The sequence below is a fragment of the Corvus moneduloides genome, chromosome 2 (genome assembly GCF_009650955.1).
Source record: "Corvus moneduloides isolate bCorMon1 chromosome 2, bCorMon1.pri, whole genome shotgun sequence".
NCBI lineage: Eukaryota > Metazoa > Chordata > Aves > Passeriformes > Corvidae > Corvus > Corvus moneduloides.
The window spans coordinates 1,382,131-1,408,998 of record NC_045477.1 but is presented as its reverse complement, the minus strand read 5'-3'; the positions used below and the strand labels follow the sequence as shown (position 1 = coordinate 1,408,998).

Here is a 26,868-nt window from a genome sequence, read left to right as displayed (position 1 = left end):
CTTTATACAGTGTGGTTCCCTCAGGAATTTCAGGAGAAGGAGAAACCAGGACCCTGCCAGCAAATCCCCTTCCAGATTACAAGCTGCTGTTTCTACTATATTTATTTATATATTTAAGCAGTTTCACACTTCAATTTGCATTAGAGTTCCTGGATGAAGGAATTTGAGTCCAGTGATGCATTATCCCTGATTTTCCTGAAGATTTTCCCCTTCTCTCCTCAAATCTCCAGTAGTCACTTCAATTTGGGACCTTGCCTGTGACTTTCTCTGCCTTGCTCCAGAGAATGACCCCATTCCCAGGACACCTGGGTGTGTTCCCACGGAGATTTACTCATGACCAACACTGCAAGAGACCCGAATTCACAGCTCTTCATTAAAAACACACTTTTGTTTACCAGACAAAGAGATTCAACTGCTATAAATATCTGAGAGATGCAGGAAAATAAACCCTGAGTCCTTTCCTTCCAGAGTAATTTGGCTGGATGAAAGCACTTAGGCTTTCAGCAAACCACAATTACTTATATCGAAGAATAAATTGTTATGTTTTTTTCTGTATGAAAAAAAAAAGGTTCAGCATGAGAAAGGCTTGATAAGAAATCTACCAGGGCTATTTGCTCATTTTTAAAAATGATTTTCAACACCCTTTTTGTTTGTTTTGCCGTGAACATATTCAATTCCCTTCTGGAATTGCTCCCAAGTAAGAGCATTAAGTGATGACAGCCAACCATGCATGTAAGGATGGAATTATCTTATGTAAGCATCAATTAATAATTTTATCTGCACCACCACAAGGAAATTCTTTATAATCATTTCCATGTACTAAACATTTAGTCAGCACAAATATTCACGTTTTACTAACAGAACAGCACAACCATGCACAAACACAGGGAAAAGCAGGAGGATTCCTTTGGTGCTCTCATTTTTTACCTCACTGACCTGCTTTTCATATCAATATATCAGTATTTCCCATACCAAAATGCAAGGCACACTGATAATACAGGGATTTGTCATAATTCTATGCTATTTCTGCAATAAAGCAGTTTAAAATGCAAATGACAGACTCCTAAGTCACCCTGCCTGGAAAGAGTTTGTAAAGAGCAAATTAAAGTAAAGTTTGAAAATGTCAACATGTGAAATGCAAACAGATAAACTGTGAATTAGCTGATTTACAATTTATCTTTAACTCTCGAACTCTAGAACACAGGAATAGTGTACATTTAATTAATTCTAGGGTGATGTTTGAGAAAACCATGAGCAATCAGGTTTGAACTTTTTAAGTGTGCCATTTCCTGTGAGTTCAACCAGCCTTGACCTGGCAAACTGCCACAGGTGAGAACAGGAATGCTGACTGCTGCTCCCTAAAATCCTTAGTTTGGAAACCAAGATATTTAATACTTCTAGTTCATTAATTACACCATAAAGAAGTGTTCTGATGAGATAAAAAATAAAAAGGATTATGGAATATGGTACTAAAGAACCAAAAACCCCTCCACTTTCCTTCCAGAAGGAAAATACAGGGCTTAGTTTGACAAACCTGATTCCTTTAGCCAAGGGAACTTTATCCAAGTGAGTTTTTCAGTCAAGGTTTTTTTAGTCCTTTATCCAAGTAAGTTATTCAAAAAAGAAGCGAATTAAAAAATGAAACTGACTGCTCAGTTTTGGGGCCTGAAAGCCGGTTCCAAATTTTTTAGACAGCACTACAGGCTCTACCTTCCCTCTCATCCATGGCAGCTCACTGGAAAAGTCAATCCAGGACTTTGTACCCTCCATCTGCTCCCCAGATTTTCCCAGTTCCCAATGGCAGGCACGAAGCAGCCTCCTCACCTTCATGATGTTCACGAGGTCTGTTTGATAGTAGCGATCCTGGTGTGCATTGGCAGCTGCTAACGTGAGAAGATAATCATTCCTGGCATGGATAGCCTTGGAATTGCACTCGGATCGTCGGGCTTTTAACTGCAACAAGTGAAAACACAGCCCACAGTGACAATCTGGATGACCCAACATACATTAACAGCCAATTAATTGTGTGGATATGTGTTAGTACAGTGAAAACTTTAGGGCGTTTATAGCTTTTAAGTCTTCCTAATGATGAGGGGATTCCTGACAAGATTTTTCTCTCCTGCAACTGGAATTTCACATGTGGTCTTCAAAGAACAGTTTTAACTCTAATTAGAAAAAGAATTCCTTGTATATATTCCATATATAATTCTATACTCTGCCCAAAGAGTGCTCTTAGCTCATCCCTCGTCCTACCACTTTCCCTTCCAATCTGTGCCTCACCTCTACATTGCAGACAATTTGGGGCATTTGCCTAATGAAATGAGCAGCAAAATCCAAGTTTTATACTCACCTTCACACTAGCCTTCTGCAAGCTAATCCTTGAATGAAAAAGACTAAGTTTGGACCTGGAACAGAAATGAGCAGAAGGAATTGAATGTTTGCCTTACACCGTTTCTACAAAAGTATTTTTTAGCTTCTGAAGGATGGTGGTTTAAAAAGTAAGTAAGAAAACAAAATCAACTCAATAGCTACTTTAATCTGAATAACACTGCAGTATAAATCTGCTCTAAAATTCCCAAGCTCAAATTTTTGGTTGTTTTTGTTTGTGTTTGTTTGTTTACTTTCTTCAGGTATTATAGGTAATTTTATTGAAGTTCTTTTCATCATCCCTCAGAAAGACAGAAAAGATCTCTAATGAAATGATCATTTCATTCCCTGAGAGCAGTTCTGAGTAACTTCTAAAAACAAAAATTAAAGGAAAGAAAAAAGCATGTGGCAAACTCCCATAAGACAGGCCAGACTCCAAACCCAAAACACGTGCTACTTGTTTTCCTGGAAGGAAGGAAATCACCCTCTTTAGGACGTTAAGGAACAGAAAAAACCTAAAGCCTCAAAAATTTATCTCGAAAAATGAAAAAAAAGTGTCCTGTTGCCTCTCCCCTCTAAATGGACTGATACCAAATTTGAGATGTGTGGACAGAAAAGGAAGTCAGGAGGCTTTAATATCAAACAAGTGCCAGCTGACACACTGTCCTTAGAAAATGCCAAATTAAAGCTGTTACTTGAACCTCCTTCCTAAAGAAACCAACACAAACAAGTTCTAATTTCCTCTCAGGGCGTGCCTGAAATGGCTACAAAAATGTATAGAAGCAAAAAGCAAAGAAAACCTGGAAGAATCTCGTTGAAAGTCAAATATCAAGTGCAAAAGCTAAGAGAAATGTGCTTTTTGGGGCTGCAATTATTTCTACATATGCCATTATAAAAACATACTTGGCCTCAATATCAGCTTTCTCCCGCACCGCCTGAGCCATCTGTTCAGTCTCAAAATATTTCTTTTTGCCTTTAGCTAAATCTTTGACTGTCTCCTGTAATTCAGCTTGGATCCTTGTCAGCTGGTCCACGCACTGAAAAAAAGCATTTGGGAAACAAAATATTACTTTTTTTTGCATCCAAATAATATTAGCATCATTGTTTTACTGCTTTTTATGGTAGTTTGTAAGGAAGGATTCAGTCTTCGAGTTACTCCTGCTCAATTATTCATGCAGGTCTTTTAAAACTGCATAAAACCTTCTCTCTTCCTTTCTTTCTGCTGCTGTTTAAACTGTTCAAAATCAATGATAACCCACTAAATAAACATAAAAGTTCTGAAAGCTTTGGATGAAGTAATTAGTTGAAGTCATCGGAATACAACTGGGAAAAATCCAAGGGCAATATACTGGAAGTGATACCAAAAAATGATTAATCTTTCCTTCTTTAAAATTTAAAACATGAGGCAAAAGCTGCCACACAAAACACAACACATCAGGAAGAAAAATGATCATATTCAGCAATTCTTCAGACACCCTGCCAGCTTAAGAAAAACCCCAACAAACTGGGAAAGGATCTGTGCTAAGCAGGATCTAGGTAAGAAAACCAACATGAATCATCAATGTCTAGAATTAAAACTCTCTTTAAAGAGATTACTAAAGATTTTCTTTTACCCAAACTGGATTAAGCACACAGGAGATTGATAGTCCAGAGGAGTTCTATTTAATTACAGATATCACAGGCGGGATGTGGTCAGTGAAGGCTCCAGCAGGTACCCAGGGGTGACTTCAAGGAAACCAATCTGCCTTTGAGTCCTTCCAACACCACCCAAAGGTCCCAGCTCTTTTCATATCAGCATCACCCCCCCGGCTTCCCTCATTCCAGGCGCGCTGCTGGTGAACACCCCTCCAGAACACCTCAGCTTCTTCACTGCACTGATTATTAATGCATGGAACCTCCTTCAGGAGCACTGCAGGACTAATGAGCTGCTGTCATGCGTAACATTAACGTCCCCGTGTCCCACTGGGAAAAAACAACACCCAGCCACCTGTGAAAAGCAAACTGGCAGCCAACAGGAATTGCTGGTCCTCTCACCACACAATCCTGCTCTCCCTGGAGCTGTCAAATTGCTATGAAGTACAGAAGAATTCACACTAAAGTCACTGCTTGATGTGTGCAGACCAATAAAGCAATGGGCTCCAGAGGGTGCATTCCCTGGAGGCTGGTTTGGGGAGTGGTGGAAGGCACGATTGGGATTTTTGGAAACCTCTGCGTGTATGACTGAAAAATAAAAGGTAAAAAAATCTGTATATAATGCACAGCTGACTAAGACCTAAAAGCCTGTGAAAAGGACTGGGGTTTTGCAACATCAGTGGGGATTTTGATCCCTAAAATCTCCTGCCAGCATCAAAAAATTAAAATATCAAATAACCCCAGTTGTTAAAAAGATCATTTGAGAGAGATAAATAATCTTGGTTTGCATCCCTGTAGGATAAAGAACTGTTAGGAGACTGGATGCCACTTTAGATGTATATTCCAATGTAACCTTACCAGTATTTTGCTGACTGAATTTTTATTTTGATAAGCTTTTGTCTGGATGGAGGTCAGAACAATTATTTCTCTGTCCATTGTTTATCTGTTTGGGAATTCAAAGGGAAGGGTGAGAGACTGCCCTGTGTAAAACAATAAACTGGTTGTGGAGGAAAATTAATCCCACCAAGTGGATGATAATTCCATGTTGAAGGAAAAGCATGTTATCACTGTGAACCACAATACTGCCCTGATATTTGTAATAACTTGTTCTGCTGATTCCAAAGTGCAGGAATAAAGGAACTTCTATGACTTTTAGAAATTTAAAGATCCCACTTCTACTGCTGCCTCATAAACACTGAGCTATCGCCACTTGCAGAAGAATAAAATAAGATTATTTACCCAGTAAGAATGTTATAAAATTGCCACAGCATTGTTTGGAAAGCTTCACATGAAAATAAAATTCACAGGACAACAAAACAGCATTAATAAAGTTAATTTTTCCCTCACAAAACAGATATTGCACATGTTTCTAAGAGCTGTAGAATAATTTGTTCAGAAACGGAAAGCTCACATTACACGAACATCTATTTAAATTTGTAACCAAACATTTTACAAAATACTACTCTAGAACACAGAACTGGGTATATTCTGGGTCTCTGCTGTCACTTTCTAACAAGCAAAGCTAAAATGATTGTTGTTTGGGGGTTTTTCTGGTCATTCAAGGGACACCTCCCACTATCCCAGGTTGCTCCAAGCCCCCTCCAGCCTGGCCTTGGGCACTTCCAGGGATCCAGGGGCAGCCACAGCTTCTCTGGGCACCCTGTGCCAGGGCCTGCCCATCCTCATAAAGGACTCTCAAATGCAACAAGCAATTAAATTAATATCCAGCTCACTGGAACTACACTATTTTCTCTACTGGGATAATTACAGATAATTAAACAGATAATTAAAGCAGCTTTTGGAGCACTTATTTGTGATACTGTTACAGGACGTGGCTGGACAATCTCTACTCTCCATCCTGCAGATTGCTCAAGCCTTTCCTTCAGGTTTCAGATGGATCTTTTCTTAAAATCAGAACTTTTTCTAACAAAAACCACTTGCAACTGTCACTGCAAACCAAATCCAACAGAATTTCTACAGCACAATGCCAGATTTGCTGAGACACGTTGGACCCACTGAGTATCACATTTTTAAAAGACTCATTTCCAAGCAGGTATAATGTGGGCTAACAGCTCAGAAATTGGATCCCTCTCTCACAAGCTGGATATTTACACCTATGACATGAAGAGTACACGTGTTTTATACGTGTCACACTAAAAGATTTCTAAAAACCATTTTTTCCCCTCGATAAAAATGACAAAAAGTATAAAGATTTTGTTAAAGCACAAATACCTTCTTCAGCTGCTGCTCCTTAAAGCACCGCACACTCCTGGCTGGTTCAGAAATTAAGTTTTTATAGTTCTCACAGATATTGAGTCGGGACTGGGCCACCTGCACGGTGCCTTCTAAGAGTGATTTCCAAACTGAGTACATGCTCCTAAAATAATGAAACACAGAGAGGGTGTGGGAAGGAAGAAAGGGAGGTCATTCCATTGAAAATTCAGATTTATAGAATCTCCTGAACTGGAAGGATCCTCCACAAGGATCAGAATCCAGCTCCTGGGTTGGCTTCTGCAGCAGCAGCATTTTTCCAAGGACTGCTTTTAAAACTAAAGCGCAACCCTTTAGGCTGAACTAGCAAATATCTCCACTTTTAACAAAAATTTTAATGGAAGTTGTACCAAAAATAAAGATTTTCCTGCCTGTTCCTATCTCGTGATTCAACTTTTTGGCAAAAACTTTGGGTTCAGCACTTGGTGATGGGCAAGGGTTTGGAGAAGATCTCTGGGCACTGTGGGATCTCGTGGCGTGGAAGGGAACAAGCTGCAGGTAGGAGGGGTTGGGTGTTATGGGAGTTTTATGTACACTTGAGACGATAATTCAGTTTATTTCTTCCTAAACACACAAACGATGTGAGGGTGCTGAAAGTCCCGAACACAAATATGTCAATTTCTTCCTGTTTGAAATAAAACTTGTCAGAACACAAAGAAGACATAAAAACAAAGCATCTGAAAGCTTATTCCAAATATTTAGGAGGTGCTGCTCAAAGGCTTTCAGCAACTGACTTATTTCTGGCTTCATGTTTTATCCACCTTTCATGTTAATGAAATAAAGTTTTGTAAACAACAGTCTCTTGCTCTGCCTCCTCCCTGCTGTCAGATTTAATCTTCACAAAGAACAGCCTCTTAAAATGAAATCTCTTCCTGTCTTTTCCTATGAAACAATCCACACACTTATCCCTCTAACCTTAAAGTTATTTACTAAAATCTGTATTCAGATACAAGCATTAATACCCAAACAGATGCAAATTACAGCTGTCCTGTCAAGCTGTTTTGTTTCTCCCATGTTCCTAAATATTCAAGTCATAAACATCTATTTAAGACTTATCTCAGGAAAACAAAGCTTCTTTTTTAACTGACAATGCTCTACTACAAAGGAAAAAGAAAAATTAACTACAGAAAAGCAGTGGTTCATTGTTAAGTAAAATAATGACACAAGTTGAAACGATAAATACAGCAATTTTGAGATATTCAACTGGTAAATTACCTATAATCACTTCGTTCCTCAGCTCTTATTCCAAGCCAGTCCTTCTTTAAGTATTGGCTAGCCAGCTTCTGAATGCTCTGTTAAAAGAAGGGGGAAAAAAGTTTTTTAAAAAAAGGTGATTAAAAGAACATTTCTGCTCTTACGTCAGACAAATGAAAACCCAAAGAAGCAAACAATCTACAGCTCCAGCAAATGCACAATGGCAGAATCAGAGGTAGGAGTGTTGGAAGGGAAAGGGCTGAACTTGTCCCAGCTGTGAGAACCCCGATTTCCATTTCCCTGGATGAAGACAGGGGGCTCCCAGAATCCAGGAAATATCTGCTCATCTATGAGCCCACGCTGACATGCCCAGCTTGGATCATCCAAGGCTGCAGGAGCTCTGCTGCTCCCAGGAGGAGCCCACTACTCAGAGGATTACACCAGACAAGAGATTGACAAATGCAGCTCATCTTTAATTATTAATGTTAATTGCACCCTTCAGTCTCTGTGTTTCATTTTGCACGGCCTCAGAAAATCAGTAACAACATTTTCATTTTCAAGGTCACAAAGCAGCAGGATTTCATTTACAACCACACAGAGAAGGGGAGCTGCTGCCACACTGACCCCTCCTCTGGCTGCTGATCCCATTTTCCTCACCATATCACTTTGGAGTTGGGTCCCACCAACCGGAAAACACAGTGTACACTGTGGAAATCATGGAGCTGGAGTTCATGAACACTGAGCAGCATTCCTGGGCTTGGGTTCCTGCTGGGGAACCACAACCCCATGGAATACTCCAGGCTGGGGCAGAGGGGCTGTGAGAGGATCTGAGGGCGCCTCAGAGGAGGTTTAGGTTGGATTGGAGAAAATTCCTTCCCCATACGGAAAAGGACAGCACAGCTGCCCAGGACAGTGGTGATCCCCCATCCCTGAAGGATTTAAGAGCTCTGTGGATGTGGCACTCGGGGACATGAGTTAGTGCTGGGGCGATGGTTGGACTCGAAGACCTTGAAGATCCTTTCCAGCCTAAACCAACCTGTGACTCTTCATCACCACAGAAACACCCTCCAGCTTTTGCATGTTAGTCCACACAGCAAAGAAGTGGGAGACTTGGGTGAAAATTCCCTTTCCAGCTAGGAATCAACCCCCCAGGCACAGCACAGTATTTTGGCATAGCAATCCTGAGGAAGAGCCTGAGGTGAGACACCTTTGCCTCTTACCCACTCAACGAGAGGCATGACCCAGTGTTATTTATTTACACTTTTCATACCATGTTTAAGATGCAACAACCTTTTAATTACTCCTAGAAAAAATATCAGAAGTAGCTCAAACAGCACAAGATTTTATTCGTGTCACACCAGCCCACACAACAGTAAAAATTTATTACTGACCTATGATTTGATCGATGTGTTCAGACATAAAAATTAAATGTTGCTAATAGATCATTAGCAGCAAAGTCATGCTCCTCCATATTTAAAAAAACCCACACAAATTCCATTAGGTAGCTGTTAAAAAATCCCAGATAAAACGAAAAATAACATTTCCTTTAACCCTGGCAGAGCAATTTGTGATGAGATTTGGAGCTTTATGAGATACCTCCACGTGGTGCTACTTTCATGTTTCCACCCGTTCTGCCTCAGACTCCACTACGAGATCTGCCTCAAGATGCTGAACAAACATTCGCAAACAGGAAAAAAAGCTCGCTGGCAGCTGAGGACAAGCTCTGCCAAAATTAAGACGCAAAAAAAGTCACAAGAGGGATAAATAAAGCTATTTTTTCCCACAGAAATCCTACCACTGATGTCAGCAAATAGACCATAAACCCAGAGGGATTAACCATTTATTTCCAAACTGAACCACCAGCACCAAAACCACTCAAGAGGGTGAAGTATTAGTGAGGATAAAAGAATCATGGAACATCCTGAGTTGGAAGGGACTCACGGGACCACAAAGTCCAACTCCTGGCCCTCCAACAATCCCACCCTGTGCCCAGGAACGTTGTCCAAACACTCCTGGAGCTCTGGCATCCAGGAAAAAATCAGCACAATTTCACATACACTCAGATTTGTATTTCCCAGGACTGCAGTTCCTACTTGATGCTCCCCTATCACCAGACCTGACCTCAAGTCTATTTACTGATCTTTTCTAATAAAGCCAGTTGTGACAGCTATTGGAGAGGAAAAAAATGTAAAATATTTGCTATAATACTTACAAAAGGAACTACCACTAGAAAAGGAAAGAGGGAGATGGCCCAAATTAAAAGATCATTGTTAGAAGACTTTTTAAAAGTCGTATTAACGATACTTTCCAAAGCAGTTGTAAAGTTTTTATCTGTAATAATAATTGAGAGGTGCTGATGACAGCCAGGGGCCCAAAAAACCTATTATTGATAGCAGAAAGCATGACAGACACAGCTGATGTAACACTGAGTTTTGGGACTATCAAGCAGGTAAAGTCAGTGCTGCTGCTTTTCATTTAGGTGGTTTCAATATCTTGCATCATATTTTGATCCCTTCTCTTTATCACAGCAGCTTTCTGGCATGGGTTGTTTTTTTTTTTTTAATAAATAGCATTATTTTGTTTGCTAAGTCTTATTCTAGCAGGCAAACACTCCACAAGTCAGAGATTTTAGTACCTCTCTTTATTTCGTTTCTTCTGTGGGAAAAGCAAGGTTACTCCCAATTAAACTGATTTCACAAAGTGTGGAAGCCACTTTTACCAATCAACAGCTGCAAATTAACACTCTCCATCAGCAGCATGAAAAAGTACCAGTTTTATTATGTATAAATTCTTATTATCAGACCCATCCATTGCTTATGTGCAAGAGAGCTTTGCTTTGTTTTACTTTTAAATGGGGAAAAAAGCGTTGGCAATGTTGTACCATTGTCATTATTGTGAGGTGCAGGCACTGTGGAAAATTCTGTTTTATTTCAGTACTGCTGCTTCTTCCAAAATAAATTTGACAGCTACACCAAGACTCTCCTGCTGCTGTAAAAACAGCCTTTTGACTGATCTCAGATATTTTCAAACCCATATTTTTAGCTGTAGGAGAGTAAGACTGCATGGGTCGTTCACTGATGATCCTTGTGGGTGCCTTCCAGCTCAGAATATTCTGTGAAATGAACGAAGTAATCTGTGAGGACTGGCTGAGGATGAAGGGAAATTGGCATACACAGAGACTCCTCCAAAAAAAGAAAGAGAAAAACCCCACACACAACCAAAATGCAAGATGTCTACATCTTGAAGAATGCGTCTACTACAAAAATGAAGAAATGAGATGTATCCAAATCAAGACATTTCAGGTGCTTCCCTGATGCCCTCAGCTTTTTTTCTTAAACCAGTGAGATCTGACATGACTTCAGGGAGCCTGACTCAGTCAAACACAGCTACTCGGGGCCCAAAATTCAGGAGGCAGCTTCATCAATCACACAGATGTTTTCCTCACAAGCTTGAAGAGTAACTTGGAACAGATTTTATGCCCGTGCCCATCTCTTGGAAACATTTGGACAGGAAGGAGGGAGCATGCAATGCAGCCTGTGAGGGGAGGACTCTGGTTCCTGAATACAGCAGAACCATTCAGTATCAGCACTAAAGCCTGAGACAGTTTTTACTGTGATTATTTCAAGTGATATTTTATTTACCAGGGCTAGGTTCAATAACAGTTTAATGAGAATGAAGAGACTCAGGCAGGGATGCCAGGCAGGGATGCCAGGCAGGATGTGACGTGGCTCTATTTGCATCCCAAGCTGCCAACACAAGCTCTGTCAGACACAGTTATTTTGCTGGGAGCTCACACAGGGCCCTCGGTAGCAGCACCGTGACCGAAGCGCTGCTGCAGCACAAATGGAAATGAAAACAGTCCCTGGAACAGGCAGCACATGGACTTCTCCAGGGCATCCTGGTACTTTCCAAAAGGTGCCCTGAGTGTTCATCTGCACTGCCCTTAGCATGGTCAAATGAGAGATAAAAGAGGTTTCCCTGTGCCTGCAGCATCAATTGCAAAATTCCCTGGAAACATTAGGAAAGGCTGGTTATCTAAGGTAAAGCTGCATCCCTGACCATGCTGCTTCTCCTTCCTAAAGATGGGACGGATATTCCTTCCTACCATTAGGTGACTCCAGTTCCAGAAAATATGGGGTTTCATTCTTACATTCATTCACAATTTTGTTCCAAGCTGCTTCTTTTCTCTTTTCATTTTCAGATGTTTGAACCGTGACAAGAAAGCAAACAAAGCGGGAAGCTAAAAAATTCATGTACAGCAGTTAAATATCACCTCAGGCACTCCTGCAATCAGGTTTAGCAAAGGAAATGTCAAAGCTCTTCTCATTCACTTTGTTCATTTGTTAAAACTGTTGCTTCATTTGCACCATCTTAATTCTCTCCAAACAACCTGAATGAAATATAATTTAACTTTTCCTTTCTCAGCACTCCTTTTAAAAAACCCTGGCACTAAGTTGGTTCCTTTTTTCCAAAGGTTTCACAGTTTTCAAAGACAACACTCAGAGTGCTAAGACAGGAAATGATCAGAGGATAAATCCACTGCAGCCAAGCTGACTAGACCTAGAGCCAATTCAGATTTATTCATCAAATTATCCTCTAACCTATTATATTCCTGACCTTTCATCAGGCCAGGATCCATAGCTAACCTAGGGATTCATATTCTGTATTACTTGGCACAAAACCAATGTTGGAAGTTTCTTTCTCTGCCTTATTATGTCTCCCTTACTATGAGTACCCTGACAGATTTTAAGCAATGAAACCATACCTCACTAAGCTTCCAACTGCTTTTTCTCCAAATTCTCCTGTCTTTGGCTTCCAAATTTTAGGATTTCAGGCATCAGAAAAAAGTAATTGTGATCTCCATGACATGGCACCATGGCCATAACTTCATCACAGGTACTTCCATCTCTGAGCAGGTTACAACCCAGAATAAATCCAGTTACACCAAGCAAGCTAAGCATTCATGGGGAGAAATTATTTTCACTTTCTAAATTACATATTTTAAATTGCTGCACTAGGGATATGCTGCCATTTGGAAACATTCCAGGTCGTTTTTAAGGCCTTTTGCTAAATGCCTCCTTAAAAAATGTCTGCACTGATGTTCTCACTGCACCGCCCAGTGAGTATTTATCCAGTGAGTGTATTTCAGGCAGCCTGAAGTTTAGGGACTCTCTTCTTACAATTCTTAGCCCCACAAACCCTGAGGAGGTACAATACTCCAAACAAATAAAAATCCCCCAGCTTTCCAGGCACCAAGTGAAGAAGTCTGAGCAAAATTCCCCCCATCTCTGAGCATGAAAGTTGGAAAATGGCTGAAGATTGCTTTTAGTCTTCAAAATACAAGTAGCTCCTGTTTAAACCATCTAAAATCACTCTCATACGTGAAATAACTTTTCCTAGATTGTGAAACTGTCCTACATAAACTCAAGAGTTCTTTTTCAGAGCTGGCTTTCTTTAAGTCCCTATGAAACTGTTAGAAAACCTCAGGAAGGGGCAGAGCCTCAGGCTGTATTACAAGATATCAGGAGGTTTCCACCACATCACTTCTCCCTGGAGCCAAAGGCACATCAGCAGCGCTGGCAAAGTAGTTTGTTTGCCTTTCGGTTCAAAAGTCTGTGTTTCCTGAGCAAATCCCATTCCTAATAGATAAACCAAAGTCCTGGATCGCATTTCAGATGGGGAACCGCTGCTTTACACAGCTCCATATAAACCAGATTTCTTTTCCACCCCACTGCTCTAGACAATGCAATTTTTGGCTGAGTTAATTTTTAACTTTTAGGTAAACTTCAAACAACTTTGGACCTTGATCTTTAGACAGATCTTCTAAAGCTAAAAATAGGGAAATTTATGAGGTTCCACAAAGCCAAGTGCAAGGTTCTATGCACGGGTCGGGGCAATGACAGGACAAGGGGGAATGGCTCCCCACTGCCAGAGGGCAGGGATGGATGGGATATCGGAAAGGAATTGTTCCCTGGGAGGGTGCTGAGACCGTGGCACAGGGTGCCCAGAGAAGCTGTGGCTGCCCCTGGATCCCTGGCACTGTCCAAGGCCAGGCTGGACATCGGGGCTTGAAGCACCCTGGGACAGTGGAAAGTGTCCCTGCCCATGGCAGGGGAGTTTGAACGGGGTCGTTTTTAAGATCCCTTCCTGATATTAAAAGACTGAAGAGAGTGAAGTCATGGCAAACCACCTGTTTTTCTCCATGACCAGGTCTGCTTGCCAGTGTTAATTCAAAGTGAAGTTTCTCAGGACACAAATGCGAAACACCACCCAACCCCACACGTGGGAGTGATGACAAACCAGCACTTCTGCCATTCCCTCACAAGAGGAACCACCTGCACACGGGCTAGACCCCCCAGTCTGCCCTGCTCGGGGACACTGATGCTACATCCTTCTTCTGTCTCACACCAGCTGCCCCCACACACCTCAGCTGGAGCAGCAGATGGGGGACACATCTGTCACCTCCTCACCACCATTTCCTGCTGGTTTAAGGAATGCCAGCCAAGAGCATCCTTTTAATACCAGTCTGAAGGATCTTCTGTGGGGTTTTAACCAGTGCTGCTGTCAGGTCAAGGGATTTTTGTTCTCTGTTTGAACTGCTGAGAAGTATCACTTTCAACAAGCACCAAACTGGCTCTAAGGACTCCTGGAATGCTGATAAGCTCCTTCCCCCCATCCAAATGGGAGCTCTGTGTTGCTGGACAGAAACACAGACCACAAGATCATGATCAGAGCCTTGGGAAAAAGCAAAGCCCCAGTCAGGACCAAAAAAACAGTGTAGCTTCTCAAACTCTCACCTTCCCCATAATGACCTCCACAAGTTCTGTTTTGCTGAGTGAGACCAAAACCAGACACTTCCCAGCTTTGTAATGTGTGACAAGTGTAGCATTAAATTCCAAATTTCCCGTAATTCAGATCTTGGCTGGCTGATGAAGGATGGCAAAAACCTCACCTTCACAGTATTTTTTGGCTGCAGAACACTGTGCAGCCACTGCTCTACTAAACAGAAGGATCAGGATAGGATCTCATAGGCAAAGTCTGACCTAAGGATTAAAAATCCTTATTAACCAGTTCACTTGCCTCACGGAACCAGTTCAAAACTCCTGAAGCAGTTCCAACAGCAGGGAAGCACTGGAAGAGCTACAAAGGGAAAGTCAGGCTAAAACTGGGGCTGGTGAGTGACCTCTCTGTCTCATTTCAGAGTCAAACAGCTACAAAAAATGTATTTAAGATCAGCAAGCTGGGGCTGCAACACTGTTGTGCGCTCATCCTCACTGTGGGACTTGGCACTGACCATAATAATAAACCATAATTAACAGTGACCATAATTAATAAACCACAGCATGTGTAGGGTTTTTTAAAATAATGCCATCCAGGTGGATTCCATTTTTAAGTATTTACTATTCTGAGAGAAACCTTTCTGAATTTGTTTCATTCTCCAGTGCTGCCACTGGAGCTGCTCTGTGTTATTCCCTGGAAGTGTCTCTGGCAGGTCGGCGTTTCCTAATCTGTGGGAACGTCTTAATTAAAGGTTCACATGATTACAAAGCACTGACACAGCTCCTGCTCTATGGAGCACAAAGCTGATTTTTTTCCCACCCTAAAACACCTGGCAGATAACTCTGAAACTGGTTGTTGTTCACGTAATATTTATTGATCAGTTTATAACAGTGGAAGTGTTACTGCTCTGAAATTTATCATGTTGAAGTTTTAAAATTAATTTTGAATTTGGTAATTAGCTGCTGAGCTTGGGTCTATCTTTAGAATAAGGAACTCGCAATTAAGGCAGTTTTTGGTGTAAGTTTAACTGGGCACATCGTAATACGGGGTAAAATAAAAACCAGCCTGAAAACACAATGCCATATTTTTAAGGAGATTGGTACATTTTGTCTGTCTGGCAAAGTTTACATGAACAAATTTTTGCTCTGGAAAGCATTACCACTATTCAAAATTCACTACTTATTAATTAAATAATTATTTAATTCGTATTTCTTGTCCATTACGTTCAACACTAACCCCTAAAAGTCTACTTCTAGCCCTGCTGAAATCAACCCCTCTAACAGAAGATGATAATAAAAATTGTGCACAGCCAGTCTGTTTCTACAGCTTTTTATTTATTAACTTATGCAGTTTGAGACCAACCAGCAAAGCACCTTTTCCTCAAGTATCTCAGGAAACACACACTGGCATGGAAAAGAAATTCTGGGATGCTACGGTCACACGTTCCAAGTGTCATTAGTCCCACCACAGCACCACAATGCCTCAACCCGCCCCACAAGCACCACCAGTGATTTCAACTAGTCCATTTGCTGCAAGAAACTTGTCCTTGATGGCAGTGAGTTTAAGGTCCCTTCCAACCCAACCCATTCCATGATTTTATTGGGAAAGGTTTGCCACTGCTCACCTAGTTATGCTCAGATCAGTAAAATGAGTCAATGCAGCCCAAACACTACACAACCAGGGAATTTAATCCCTCACCTAACAGTCTGGGTTTGTTCTGAACCACTAAATCTGCACTACAAGTACAGTTAACAAATGTCAAGGGTAGAAGACAAAGAGACCTGAATTTCTAAAAAACAAATGAAGATGATTCACCTTGGCTGGACAATTCTTCCAGCTGAACAAACAACCCAAGTGCTCCCTGGAAACCAGAGAGACAAGTGTGCATGCTTCCATCTGCCAAGGAATTTTGGCACCATGATCCAGTTATGGAAAACAAAGGTTTGGACTTCCTAAATAAAACAGCTGGATTGATCAGCCAGCTTGAGGAGGAAGAGGTAAGAACACAGTTGTACCTAATAACATTTTCAACATTCGAGGTCAGCAGACACCAAAGCCACATTATTCTTCTGGTTAGTAAAGCTTGAAACTTGATGCAGGAAAAGGGACTGGAGAACTCATCATTTCAGTAGAGAAAAAGAAGAAGAAATACTTTATTCGTTTCTGGGTGAGGGGAACTCCAGCTATGTGGTTTTTAGGAAGAATATACATTCATAGAAGAGCATAAAAAATGGTGGGATTGTGTCCTGCAGGGAAATACAGAAGAAAGTGGTAACCTCAAAAAATTTCAGGAGAAATGTGGCCAAGGACAGGTTTTTTCCAGCAATTTGAGGCCATTCCCTCTCCTCCTGTCCCTGTTCCCTGGGAGCAGAGCCCGACCCCTCCCCGGCTGCCCCCTCCTGTCAGGGAGTTGTGCAGAGCCACAAGGTCCCCCCTGAGCCTCCTTTGCTCCAGGCTGAGCCCCTTTCCCAGCTCCCTCAGCAGCTCCTGGGGCTTCAACCCCTTCCCCAGCTCCATTCCCTTCCCTGGACACACTCCAGCCCCTTCAGGTCCTTCTTGTCATGAGGAGCCCAAAACTGCCCCCAGGATTGGAGCTGCCTCAGCAGTGCCAGCACAGGGAAGAGAATTTGGTTTGGTTTTTGTTGGGTTTGTTTTGATTTGTTTTTGGGAAGAAGCCATTACAACAAATCCATTTTATATCCCTGAAAATCCTAAAACTCTTTGAGGGCTTTTTTTCCCATAGGAAAAAGTAAACAATGCCCACAGTACAGGGAAGGCACACAAAGTGTGCCGTGAGAAGATCCCAGGTGAATGTAGCACACCAGAAACGCTGTTAAAAATTAAACTGGGTCTAAAAGAGATCACGGATACCAACACTGCCAAGCAAGGGGGCTCCAAAGCTTACATCCAGCTTTTCACATGCACCAGTGATTTCCAGGGATCGCAGCCTTTGTAATTGCCTTAATTTACCACAGAAAATTTCCCACCTTTCCAAGACTCCACTTAAACCCTGAAGCAGTAATTTAACAACAATAACACCTAGTGCACAGCACATTGCTTAGCACTTCATGGATCCTATAGGACACAGGATGTGACATCCTCATTCCTTCGGCTGAACTTACAAAGTATTGCCTTCTATTTCTAGGGATTTGCCATGGTTTTGTTTTGTCCTTCATAAATCAAACAGTAGCAGAGATTTAAAGCAAAATTTAAGGCTGTAGAACACAGTTATGCAAACAATATTAATTAATTTTTGTAAAAACAAGTTGAAGTAGTATCTTAGCCATCCTAAAGTGCCTTTACTAGCATTCTGTAGGGTAAATTTGCTGTTTCCAGGTACAGTAGGACCTTAAATCAAGGATATTATTTTTTAGGAAAAACCTCTATTTTCAACAGGACAGAAAAGCTGGCAGCAATAATGTAAAGATGTTAAAGGTTGTGTTCATGTTCAAACATCTGTAGAAAAAAAGAAAGCCTTCCACAACTCAGGATACAGGTGCCAAAGCACTCACTAAGGGGAAAAACAGTCTATTAGAAAGCAATTTTTCTCTGAAGTTAGAAGGCAAGCCAACTCTACAAGAGCTGCCAAGAGCATTGGAGTCCAACTCAGTTTGACTTTGTTCACATGAAAAAAAAAAAAAAGAAATTTCTTCCTGCTCATTTAAGAAAGAATTTAACAGGAGCAGTTCAGAAAAACAAAAAATCATCAAGTCAATCTCAGCTCAGAAAACACAGAGAGAAAAGGAAAGCTTGTCTTAGGGAGCTTAAAACACAGATTTATTCAGGCTCAACGTTTGCTAAGTGCAGGTCCACCCAGAGGAAGGTTTTATGCAGAGATTTATACATCTATTTCACGTGTGAAACTCATGGATTTGGTATTATCAGACAAACAGAACAAGTGAGCAAAGCCAGTGCCCGGCGCCGGGGGAAAGGAACCATCTGGTCTCTACCGCGCCGACACAATAGGGAAGGGGTTGAGTTTGGCAGCTCGGGATTGGGAAGCATATGGTGCATTTCCTCTGAACTGGGCACTTTCTGGCTCCTCTCACTTTGTGTCAGAACCTTCCCAGCCCTTGTGGGGTTTGTATGAAGCTTTGTCGTGGTGAAAAGGAAGGCACAGAGAAGCGCGGGGTCCTTCGTGTGGGGTTATTCCAAACAAGGCTGAGAGGGGAAGAGAAGTACAAAAATCTCTGCCATCTCTTCAGATTGGTGTGTTGATAATTGTTCTGCTTTCTGAAAGGATTGTGGGCTAATTTTTCACCAGAGACATGCAATGTCCTCTTATTCTATTTCCAAAATGGGAAAATTCCCAAACCACTTCCAGGGCAGACCCAAAAAAAACAAAAAGCAGGAAAACAAAAGGGAAGACTGAAATCCTAGCAAACCAAGATTATTTGGACCAACTTGCTTGGGTTCTTATCCGTAAAAAAGCAAAGGCTCAAATCCTAGCAAACTAAGATGATTTGGACCAAATTTTGGGTTCTTATCCGTAAAACAGCAAAGGCAATCTTTTATTTGTGTATTTACTGACAGTTACAAGGGAAGCTCTCAAGCCACAAGCTGAATCATGTATTAATAAAATAAACCAGAGAAGCCTGAAATTCGAAGTCTATGCTGCTAACAAACGTATTTCAAGATAAAATTAGCCAAGCACAGGACTGAAATGAGTTCCCTGGAACCAGGTTTGTATTTCACACACAAGTGTTAAGAGACAACACCTCAGATGGTTTTGTCCAGCTTGTGTAGCACAAGGTTTTGCTACAACGATAAATGGAAGTCCTCAATTATAGTTTCAGATCAGCAAATTAAATTAAATAAATGCAGATTGCAGCAGATCTTTCTACTGTGGTTTCTGGGAGTACCAGTGCCCTGGGTATGGTCAGCACTCTGTAACATCGTGCCAGGCAGAAGGACAGAGACCAAAACCTCCCAAAATCAAACACAACAACTATTCAAGTTTGATGCAAAAAATTATATGCAAAGATTAACATAATGCAAATTAAGCGAGCCCAAGAGGGAATGAGACCATGTGAGTCCCCACCTCACTGATCTCAGCACATCAGCTCCTTAATTTAATCCAAGATTACACAGCAGTTACGTGAAGTTGCACTATTTCACACTGCAGTACATTGAGTATTAGGTACCCAAAGCCAAGCCCTGATGAGTACTGCAAATTGCTATCTTGTATCGAGCAGCAGCTTTCACTTTGCAGAGATCAGTAGATAGTTTTTTTATCCTTGTGTCTATAAAGATACAAGGGGGAAAAAGAAATCTGCAACTGCCATGGATAAGTATTAGCAACTACAAGGTTATTCCAACAGGAATAGCCCTGCACAAGCAAACCACAAATTATTCCTAATAAAAAATGATGCAGATGAGCTGAAGGGAAGGGGAAAACTGCATACTTCAGTTCTTAAAGTAGAAATAATATTATCCAAAGGGTTCTATTAAGCACACCCACAGGTTGAGCAGGGAGAAGTAAGTTGTTTTTAGGAGAAAACTATTACATTTAACATTGGTACTGTAAGAGATGCTGTGCAAGGAAGCTCCCCCAAAGTGAAGAGTCCTTGGAAAAACAGATGAGTTTGAAGGCAAAAAGGGAACACACAGAATAATGTAGAGAAAAATGAATCCACACTGTATTTCAGGGAACTGTGCCACTCTTCAGAATTGAATTCAAAGCAACATGAAAGAAAATACAGTTCTAAACCCTGAATAATATCCTTACAACAACGGGAATAAGCCAAAAAAACCCCAGCTATCGAATCTGGTCATCAAAATATCTCCCAGTGTCTGTACGTATATATTTATTACATTTAAGTATATATTTAAGTATATATTTATACACCTAAAGCAGCTGCACACTGACAGGAGAGGAAACAGTCACATCCAAGAATATCAGCAGCATATTTAACAAATATTTTCTTTTCCAGACAAATGCTTGACGGACTATCATTAGAAACGTCTCCTAACTTTTTAATTTTGTAACTTTTCTAGGAGGGCCAGTGGAAACAGTTCCTACAGACAGCGTTTTGTAGGAGGAGCTGTCCACTTTATTTCTGGTTCTTGGCCTTTGTACATTTCCAGGCAAGCAGAGCCCCTCACTCTCCCACACCTGAAAACCCAGGTGGGCTTTTCTTCCTTTGATATACCAAAGATTGGGAATATCACTATTCTGTTAAATGTTGAATTACCAGAAGTTATTTTGCTGGAAGCTGTCTATATAAGTTCTAAGTCACTCATATAAACACCAAGAATACTGAAATTACACCAAGATTACTGAAATCTAGTAGATATACAATTGATTTACTCCCTTCCCCAGCACTACATTTTTTCTAGTATAATGTTGTATTTATTGTAAATATTATACTAAATTAAGTATTATATTTAATATTTAAGGTGAAACAACATTAAAAAGTTACCAAGTCACAACAGAAAAGAATTTAAGAACAACAAGATTTGCAAAAAAGTCCTGTCCTTTGCTTTCTGCTTCCCAGAGGTTTTTCTGTATTCACAACACACCGCAGCTCTGAGAGATCTGAGCAAACCCTTATATTTAGGTAGCAAGACAAAGCATTAATTAATAGATGACAAAGTCATCTGGTTCTGGATTCTCGGCCACTCTTCAAAGCAAAATAATTTCTAAACTCAATCTCAGCCTCAGAGAGAGCCCTGAAAGGTTAAACAAAACCTTCTTCAGTCAAAACGCTTACAACCCTTAAGACAGCAAGCTATAAATTATTAAGTAGCTTGTCTAATTGCTTCATGATGGCATCCAAAGACTCCAGTCCCCCCTACCCCCATCCCAAGACGCAATTCCAGCTGGATGCACTTTCAACACAGACCATTATTCACCAGAGTCCGCTCTAATGTTAAAATGAGGTACCAGAGGTCAGGCTCCTAATCAGAAAACAAAGAGTGAGATTCCCATACCCACATCACATCCTAAATCTTGGAGCTCCATCAGCGAGCTGACAACTGGAAAACCTAGGAAACCTCATCAATAAGTAATGGCGAAAGGGATCAGATTGCACTCGACAGCCCGACTCTAAATCCTCCCAATTCAGTCATATCTGGAGAAATGCTCCCATCAACACTGCTCTGATCCACAACTGTAAATCAGAAACTTAGGCTATGAATTAGAGAACTTTCAGGTCTTCACTCAGTGGGCGAGAGTATAAAATGTGAAATCAATTCCCAGTTATTGCAGCAGAGAGAGGCAAAGCAGGAAAAAAACAGCAGAAGATTAAAAATAGATGTCCAGTTCATCAACATGCCCCCATTTTCCAATTCACTAGCTTGCTGGGTTTTAAACACCACATTTCAGGCAGACAAAACACACCTTTAACAGCTCAGGGTTTACAAACCTTAGCAGGGATTGCAAATCAGACAAAATAGCTCTTTTTTTTAACTGGGTGATAGTAACAGCACTCGTAATTTTATCAAATACATCTACAAATCATCCATTCGCGCAAAATGAAAAGGGATCTGCAAATTTTAGCTGCTGAAGTAGGAAGACTTGGCTTTAAACTTCTTAATTTGCAGACATTCAATATTTTTTCCTTGCTGCCTATAATGACATTATTTTTTATTCCAGCAAAACACAATTGCCTGATTTTAATGTTCTCCCTCAGCAAAAGATCCATGGCAGATATTGCCATCTTATTTTAAACCAACACTGCTGACTGATACCTATATGAGGGACTCATCAGCCATCTTCCCGAGCAGTTTCCAGACCAAATTCCATAATAATTCAAATAATATTCCTAAGCTGATACCACTGACACCAAATCAATCATAGTAACGTACAGTGTTCACTACGAGCATTCCCAAATGACTGCTAAGGGGAGTCAAATAGCAGGAGGAGCTCTGGACCCAATCCATGGGACACGTGGATCAGGAATGAGACAGACGCCAAACAAGGTAGGACAATGTCCATGGTGGATGCTCTTGTCTCAGGAATGTAATCACAAGAGCAGTTGCTGACTCACAGAAATTCCCATGCTCTTATCTGCTGCCACCAAACAGCAAAGCAGAAATGCCACGGCCACTGCTGAGCTGAGGAAGGGCTCAAAAGCACAGCTAAAATAACAATAATGTGCTTTGGGTCAACGCAGCTCTTACCTTTAACTGCTCCAGGAGAGAGAAATGCAGGGGAAGAATAAAAACGCGTCCCTCTGGTTCGTAATTTAGCAACAATTACTTGGTCAAACTTTGGCGAGTTGTTTTTTAATATGGGCAATAAAAGATACAGGTATGAAAGTAAAATGGGAAATATGGAAATCTTACTGTCCAGGTTAAACCTTCATGTTATTTATGGCCAAAAGATAGTATGGAAGTGTTTGTTCTGCTTTCTCATAACGCAGCAATAGAAACTCAGTCTTGGGGCAAAGGTTGAGGTGCAGTAAAATTGTGGCACCCAGAGTTTGTCCTTCCCACACCTTGGCTGGCAAAAGCCCTAAACCTGCACACAGGAACACATTTTCTCTTTTTTTCCCTTTAAAAGCGGAAATTAGAATTAGTTTGTTATGATTTCAGTGACAGGGGTACCAGAGACCAAGGACTAACACTGCGACATGCAAAAGTCAAATATGTGAATAGTGAACAAGCTTAATTCTTGTGCTGAAGCCTTGGCAGGGGTGGTGTCCTCAGCACCCTCCTCTTCTTCCTTCCCTACGAGCCCAATTGTTTAATTAATTGTTTTACATAGGTGAAATGAACCATTAGAAAACATTAGACAACACTTAATCTATCATTTATACAAGGATGAATGCAAATCATTTTGAGGTTTGGGGCTGGGCCTTTTTTTTCTTCCCACACCCCTAATTAATATTCATGAAGATGATTTCACAAAGACAGTTATAAAACTATGTCAGAGGCAGCTTGAAAATATAGTTGAGCTAACAGAGAGAGAGGAAACCCTGTCCCCCTCCCCACCCCTGCGAGGGCGGATTTAAACCCAACGCAAACATTTACTGAATGATGGGGTTTTATAATATTTTAATCGAGTTATTCATTACACAAAAATAACACTGTGGAAAACCAGATAACGTTATACAAAAGCTAAGTTCATTTGTTCTGGACAGGTGGCCAGTCTGCAACTCCGTGCCGGCATCCAAAGCCCGCCCACAATAGCACTAAAGACGATTATGCAAATGCTCCCCATTCCCTGCTATTTTCCCAGGAATGGGAGAAGGGCTCCATGTGGAAGAAGCAATTGTTTCCCAGTCATGTGGAAAACAAACCAAGAGAAAGAAGGGAGGGAATGTGAACGGAAGATAGCAACACATCCCCTCTCCGGCCGCGCCGAGCTGGGAGATGCCTGGAATGATCCTAACGGAGCGCGGATAGCAGGGGTCAGAGCCCGAGTTCAGAGCCCAGGAAATGTATTCTTCATACTATTCTACATTTTCCTTGTATTCTGCCGCGGGACAAAGCAGCTGAGAGAGGGCAGCTCTCCTTCAGCTGTAATGCACCGCTCCAGTGGGAGCGCTGGCACAAGCGGGAAGTTTGGGGAAGATGGGCAGGATGTCATCTGGGAGCCCGGATTCTGGCAGAGTTTTTTCCAATTCCACATCTTGGTCACAGAATAAGTAAAAAACAAATGGTTTTGAATCTAAGACAATGAATTTGCTCCACTTCAGTCCTCCAGTGGTTATTAACGTATTTTACTAAAATACACTGATGAAAGGGAGGTAAAATTTATCCTTAAAAACTACTAGAATGTTTCTTGTAATTCAAGCACCCTTCTTCAAAGCCTATGGCTTGAATCACCCATTTTTACATCAAATGCTTTTCACCTCTCCCAATTTCCACCTAAGTACTCATCTAGACAAATCAGCTCTCCTGCCGTCCCACTGAATCCCAGGACTCAGAAGGACACAAAAAAGACCGCAGGCAAATGAACACGATCCAACTAACCAGCAGCCTGCAACTTTATTAATTATAAGTTAGGCATGACTAATTATAATTCTAAGGGCAGAACTTTCTCTTCCTACAGAGCACCAGGTATTACATGGATGCAGAGCAGCATTAACGGGTCAGGAGCTGTCACAGATAAACAACCCGTGCCATTAGCACTGACTTCTACACAGGCTGAGGATTCAGCTCCACAGCTCAATTCTTTATTCTTACTTTTACTGCAGAAGCTGTGGCTGCCCCTGGATCCCTGGCAGTGTCCAAGGCCAGGCTGGACATTGGGGCTTGGAGCAGCCTGGGACAGTGGAAGGTGTCCCTGCCCATGGCAGGGGGATGGAACTGGATGGGCTTCAAGGTCCCTCCCAACCCATTCCAGTCTGTGACTCTGAACTAAAGGATCAGGTTTCTACAGCTGGTATCAGGAAACTAAAATAAGAAATAACAATCTGGTCAGTCTTGCTCAAATAAAAATGAAATCAAATTAAAATCTTCCCTCATTCCTCAAAAAAGGACATATCCATCAAAGTTAGAGTGGGCCCCAAAGTTTGCTGAATACAATTTAAAGCAGCAGTGTTAGGGATAATCCATATTTAAAGACCAACACCTCCTTTGCTTCACAGATTTTCACCCTGTTCCAGCCCTGTAATTTCAGTTAGTAAAGATAAAAGTTTATATAGGAGGCAGTTGCCTTTTTTTTTTAATTTTACAAGTATAGCATTTCAGAACTTAATTTTTTATGCTTCTTTTTGCTTCACCTCAACATCCCCTAATCCTTGAAGCAAGTTTCCAAAGCCCACATGCTTTGTTTTCCCAGTTGATGGAAATTTGGCTCCGCTTCCATCGCCACTTCTTTTCCATTCAGATCCCAACAACTTTACACTGAACTTGAATTCAAAAGAATTTCTTGGGCAGTTTCTGACATTATTTTAAAGTGATTTAATCAAATCCTCCTTCCATCAGTGATATTATTGTTACTTTTCCTCATTCCACAGAATTTACAAATTAATTGCGGAGACTCTTGCTCATGTGTTCATCACATGTACACAGCCTTTATCATGTCTCCTGCTTGGCTGGAATTCCTCCAGGATTATTGTGACACCCAGAATTCATATTCTCCCTTTTTCTGCCAAGATACCGAGTGCTTTGCATTTCCAGTAACTCCACTGTTCTCTCTCCCTCTTTCCTGTCGGGATCTCCTCTGGGATCAGCCTACCTGTTGGCTTCTGGGCCCTCTGTACATCTTCCAAGTATCTTTCACCCCCCCACTTTGTGTTCTCAATTATCACTTCTCTTTCAGCACTGACATCTTTGATTCCACTGCTCCACTTCAGGCTTCTCTTACCTTGCCATACCACTCAGTTTTTCTCCACGCACTCTCCTGCCCCTTCTTACTCCACCCAGGCATTTTCTGTATTTCCATTCTCAACACCAACTGTCTGGTTGATCTCGTCAATCTCTTTTTTTTCTTTCCCCCCTTCAGTTTCTAACACTTCCCACCTCTATTTCTTTGTCTTGGCCTGGTAACACAAAACTTCATCAGCCATTGCCATAATCTCATTTTTTATGCTGTTCCACAGCTCTTCACCATTCACTTCTTCTTTCACCAGGGACAAAATTCCACCCCCCAGCTCCTTTGTTTTCTTTCCTGTATCTGGCTCCTTCCATCTGTGCTTATCGTAGATCTTCATCCCTGACACTTTTTTGGTTGCTCTCAGCTTTGCTGCTGCCAACACTTGCTCAAGCTCTGGAGGTAACTCTGGGAGAGAGGAAGCCTTCGACAGCCCCAGGAACATTCCCTGATTTACTGCAAACTCCCTCTGGATTGCCAATCCTTGTTCACTGTCAGGTGCAATTCAATGAGCCTTTACAGGACGGGGTTTATTCGGAGACTGAACTTTATACTCGCTCAGGAAAATAATCAGGAACTTCAAAGAGAGTTAAAATAGTGAGCACAAGCAGGGCTAAAATAATATACACATTTCTTACTTTAATTAAAGCATGCCTGCAGGCCATGCCATTGGTTTTGGCGTATGAGAGTACCACTACCAGCTTAATATATGATGGCACATAATTGGATTTTACTAATCGTTCTGCTCTTTCATTCAGTAGATTTTAGAGACTAATTATTACCGGTCTTCTGTTCCAGGTATTCACAACATTGATGGAAGGACAAAAAGCATTTAGGATAGAAATAGGAGGACAGAGACAATACTGTTCACTGAAGGGGGAACAAATCCAGCCTGCTTTAGTAGAGTCCAACCCACAGTCTTCTCCCGTGATGTTTTTCCTGCCCAAAACTCCCATAACCATGACCAGAAATCCCATCACTGAGATGCCACAATGCTGCTTTCGCTTTCCCTCTCAGGACTGTGTTTCTTCAACATCCCACGGGTACATCTGCGGGTGTACATCCCTAAATTGTGGCTGCCCCATCCCTGGGAGTGTCCGAGGCCAGCTTGGATGGGGCTTGGAGCAACCTGGCATAACAGAAGGTGTCCCTGCCCATGAGCTTTAAGGTTGCTTCCCATCCAAACAATTCCATGATTTTATGATTTTGTTTTAACACAGACGTTCCTCCCCCTCCTCCTTTGCAATTCCTTGCCAAATCCATGGGATTAAAGGACACTTGGTGATTTACACAGCCAGGGACAGCTCCAGCTCATGCTCATCCAGCTCAGTGCCACACAGGCCCTTACAGGCACTCAC

General features: G+C 41.5%; 1 protein-coding gene across 2 annotated transcripts in view; it reads right to left on the bottom strand.

The window, feature by feature from the left end:
• Window positions 1-26,868, bottom strand: part of FCHSD2 (FCH and double SH3 domains 2) — a 123,958-nt gene that overhangs the window by 54,674 nt on the left and 42,416 nt on the right. For both annotated transcript variants that reach the window (XM_032095119.1, XM_032095130.1), the window contains exons 4-8: window positions 7,486-7,562; window positions 6,232-6,376; window positions 3,271-3,404; window positions 2,351-2,405; window positions 1,825-1,953 (exon numbers count right to left, since the gene is read on the bottom strand). In XM_032095119.1, the coding sequence (XP_031951010.1) occupies window positions 1,825-1,953; window positions 2,351-2,405; window positions 3,271-3,404; window positions 6,232-6,376; window positions 7,486-7,562 (540 nt within the window). The remainder of the gene's footprint in view (window positions 1-1,824; window positions 1,954-2,350; window positions 2,406-3,270; window positions 3,405-6,231; window positions 6,377-7,485; window positions 7,563-26,868) is intronic.